The sequence below is a fragment of the Sapajus apella genome, unplaced genomic scaffold (genome assembly GCF_009761245.1).
Source record: "Sapajus apella isolate SASKATOON/1434 unplaced genomic scaffold, GSC_monkey_1.0 scaffold38, whole genome shotgun sequence".
NCBI lineage: Eukaryota > Metazoa > Chordata > Mammalia > Primates > Cebidae > Sapajus > Sapajus apella.
In genome coordinates, this window is record NW_022436978.1 from 1,597,121 (window position 1) to 1,600,730 (window position 3,610).

A 3,610-nucleotide genomic window follows, 5' to 3' on the forward strand; every position below is an offset into this window, starting at 1 on the left:
GTCCACAGGACGAATTACCCATTGAACGCCGCTTCCTTCACAGCACTACCCGGATTAGTTTTTGCTGTGACCGGGGCTCGCGAGAGCCGCCTGAGATCTCCGCGGGCACACCCGGTTCCCGCCAACACCAGGACCAGGGCCGGAGCCGCCGCGAGGGGGCGCCACGATGCGTGCTGACTTTGCTCATGGCGTCCCAAGGCGGCCTCCGCAGGGGCCGTGGAGGCACCCGCCTGAGCCTCCACCTCGTGGTCTGGCTTCAGCTCCTTCAGCCCCTGCTCAGTGAGGCCGGGAGTGGGCACTGGGCTGGGCCCACGCTGGGTGTGGGGTGGCAGTGGGGGTGCTGTGGGAACGGGCGGATGAGGAGGAGGCACCCGGGCCAGCTCCTGTCGTCGGGTCCCCGTCTTCACCAGGTGAGCCATACCGACCCGAGGAGGCTTCCAGAGTGACCCCGGCAAGCCCAGAGGCCCGGACGCCTCCCATGCACCTGAAATTCCCGAAGATTCCAGAAACCTCTGTAGCTCCAGGGTCTCCAGCGCCCGCAGGGCCTCCAGGATCCCGGGTGACTTCAGCATCTGCAGTGGGAGGCGCCTCAGAATCCGACGGGATCTCTGACCTTGGAAGGCGGCTGCCTCAGGATCTTGTTTCTGGTGCGAGATCTGTGCTGGCCTGCTGGGGAGGGCGGGGGTTGGGGGGTGTCAAACGTACGCAGCCTGGCTCGGAGTGGGGGCGCGGCGAGGCGCAGACCCTGCCCTAGAGGATTTGAGAGAGACGGATAACTCGCCTCCGCCCTGGGCCGCGGGGTGGGGGTGGTGGGGAGGCAGCGGCTTCACTTCCAGTCCCCTCTTTACTGAGCCCACCAGCCTGCCGCCGTCGGATTTCGAGGATAGTTGGGGGATTACCGGCCCCAGAAAAGAAGTGGCCCTGGCAGGCAAGCCTGCAGACCAGCGACGGACACATCTGCGGAGGCTCCCTGATCGGCAGGCGCTGGGTGCTCACGGCCGCCCACTGCATTCATGGGTGAGTGTTTGGGACTGAGTTTGGGCCCTGATAAGGCTGTGGGACCTGGAGCCAGTCTGTCCCCCCTCCCTGAGCTTCTGTAAAAGGGGGTGACAGCCCCATAGTTTTTATCCAGTCTGGGTGAGACCTGAGGATTTGCATTTCTAACAAGTTTGCAGGTGCTGCCACTGCAGCCGCTGGTCTGGGGACCACAGGCTAAAGGGGTCAGAGGTCCTGGGTGGATATGGTTTGAGGGAGGGAGGTGGCTGCTGGCTGTCATAGGAAGGTGGGACCAGGCTGGGAAGCACCTGCAAGGTGTGGAAGGAGAGAGCATAGACCCCCCAGGATCTCTGTGAAGTCCGTCTTTTCTCTCAGCACCAATGTGGAATACAAGGTGAAGCTGGGAGATGCCCACTGGCTTGCTGATTCCAAAACGGCACCGGTGATCCCGGTTCAAGACATCATTTTTCCCAGCAATTTTGATGCTACCACTTTGATAAACGACATTGCTGTTGTTCTGCTCGCCTACTCTGCGAATTATTCCTCACACATCCAGCCTGTGTGCCTCCCCAAAAAGTTTTTCAAAGTGAAAGCTGGGACAGAGTGCTGGGTGACCGGATGGGGGAAAACAGCAGAGAATGGTGAGATCGTCAAGCGGGATGCTGAGGTGGGACTGCCTGGTGGGCTGGGGTTGGCCTGCAAGCTACTGGGAGGGGCAGGGAGGCCGCTTTCTAGCGGGTGGGTAAGGGAGGACATTAGGCTCCATGTCAACATTAGGCTCAAGTTTCCTTCTTGTCAAGTGGGGACAATATTCACTGCCCTGACTTCCTTGAACTTGGCAGTTGTGTTAACGATGATCAGGACTCAGAGTGGGCACTGGGAGCTCCTGTCCTATCCCTTTGTGAAGATCTGTTCTCTTGTAAATTGTCTCTTTGCAACTTCAGGAACAGGGACAGTCGTTCTTCAGGAGGCTGAGCTAAGCATTATTCGTCATGAGAAATGTAGAGAGGTGCTCAAGAAGTTGGGACACGAGAGTGAAACGGTCAAGGAGGGGACTGTCTGTGGCTACAGTGACCAAGGGAAGGATGCCTGTCAGGTCAGTTCATGGGCCTCTTGCTGCCTCAGCACTGCAGTTGTCTCCTCAAAGCTTCCTCATCCGCAGCCAGTAGGGCCTGGGTTATCTCCTAGCCCCTCGGTTTACCCTCACTCATGTAATGGGACGTGAGGACAAGCCACCAAGGCTCTCCTGGGCAGCCTTCCTGATCCTTCAGGAGAGAGCAGCTAACACAGCCTGGAGTGGGAGGAGGGGTGAATCAGGCAGGTCCCACCAACAATGCGTGCTCCGTGTGGGCTCCTTCTGTGTGACAGGCAGTATTATTACTCAGGTAAGCACTAGACCCATTATTGTCTCAGAGTAGGAATGATTTCATCATGTGTATTAAGTTTTTTGGAACATGGCTTTTCAGTAGGTGCATGATTTTGCTTTATTGGAAATCGTCAATTCTCAGCTCTCATACTGACAGATACCTAAGGCTAGGAGGGTCTTCGGGGTTCCCGGGGAAGCCCCCTGAGTGCCTAGCTCTGCAGCGCATTGCAGTGCAATCAGCCTGCTCTGACGTGGAGGCTATTTGTTTCCTACAGTGATTGTCTTTCTTTTTCCAGGGAGATTCTGGGGGACCCCTGGTCTGTGAATTAAAGGGTGTATGGGTCCAGGTGGGGATTGTGAGCTGGGGCGTTGGCTGCGGTCGCAAAGGATATCCTGGAGTTTACACGGAAGTTAGTTTCTACAAGCAATGGATTGTTGATCACCTGAAACAAGATTCCTGTCTGGATTCAGCAAACTTTCTCACTCTATTCCTGTGTCTGGTGATGCCCCTGGGCATTCTGGTGACCCCGTGATCAGACCCCATTCCGCTCTCCTGCTGTTTCTGAGTCTCACACTTAGGTGTCTCCTCTGACCAACCTCCCACTCCTTCTCAAGGCCTTTTCCACAAATCCCAGTTGGAATCCACGGGCCCTCTGGAGATCCATACAATAGAGCATGGCGGGGAGACGGGGGCCTGGAAAGTATCCCTGCCTGGTGCTCTGGTCACCTGCCTCCACCGTGCCTGCACCAGGGCTGTGCTCTGCCTGGTGGGAAGGAGGGATGAACCAATTCCAGCTAGAGGACCAGCCGCCCTGCCAGGGGGCCACGGTGACTCTTCAATACCTGGGGGAACGTCTATCAAGGAAGAGACATCATCAACTTTGAAGCAAGCGTTAGACATGGTTCTGGTTTTAGGGGTCTCACCTGAGACTTTGTGAAACCAGCCAGCTGGGTGTTTGTTCAGAGAGAGTGAAGGAGGCATTTCCAGGTCCCTGCAGAGGTGTGAGGCCTGGGACTTCCACTCTGGCTCAGTTGTCTGGGCCTGGGAGAAGTTCCCCTGAAGCCCAGTGTGGGTTCATCTGTGAGTGGTTAGCCTCTGCCACACCAGCTCTCTTGGGGCAACCCATTCTTGGCATCCCCTTCCTCAGTGCCCTAGTGGCCGCTTTCAGGGACACCACAAGTTGTGTTGAGGCAGTTATGGAGTGTGGAGTTTTCAGAAATCAACTGAATAAATGTTTGGAGAGTCTC

At 56.8% G+C, this 3,610-nt stretch overlaps 1 protein-coding gene across 1 annotated transcript; it reads left to right on the forward strand.

Annotated features, from left to right (window-relative positions):
- Positions 1-775: 775 nt before the first annotated feature.
- Positions 776-3,610, forward strand: LOC116564714 (serine protease 44-like; the record flags this gene model as incomplete). The annotated part of the gene is made up of 4 exons (XM_032297989.1): positions 776-1,017; positions 1,372-1,637; positions 1,941-2,092; positions 2,659-3,610. Coding segments are annotated over 4 exons (897 nt in total), but the record flags the coding sequence as incomplete, so codon positions are not given.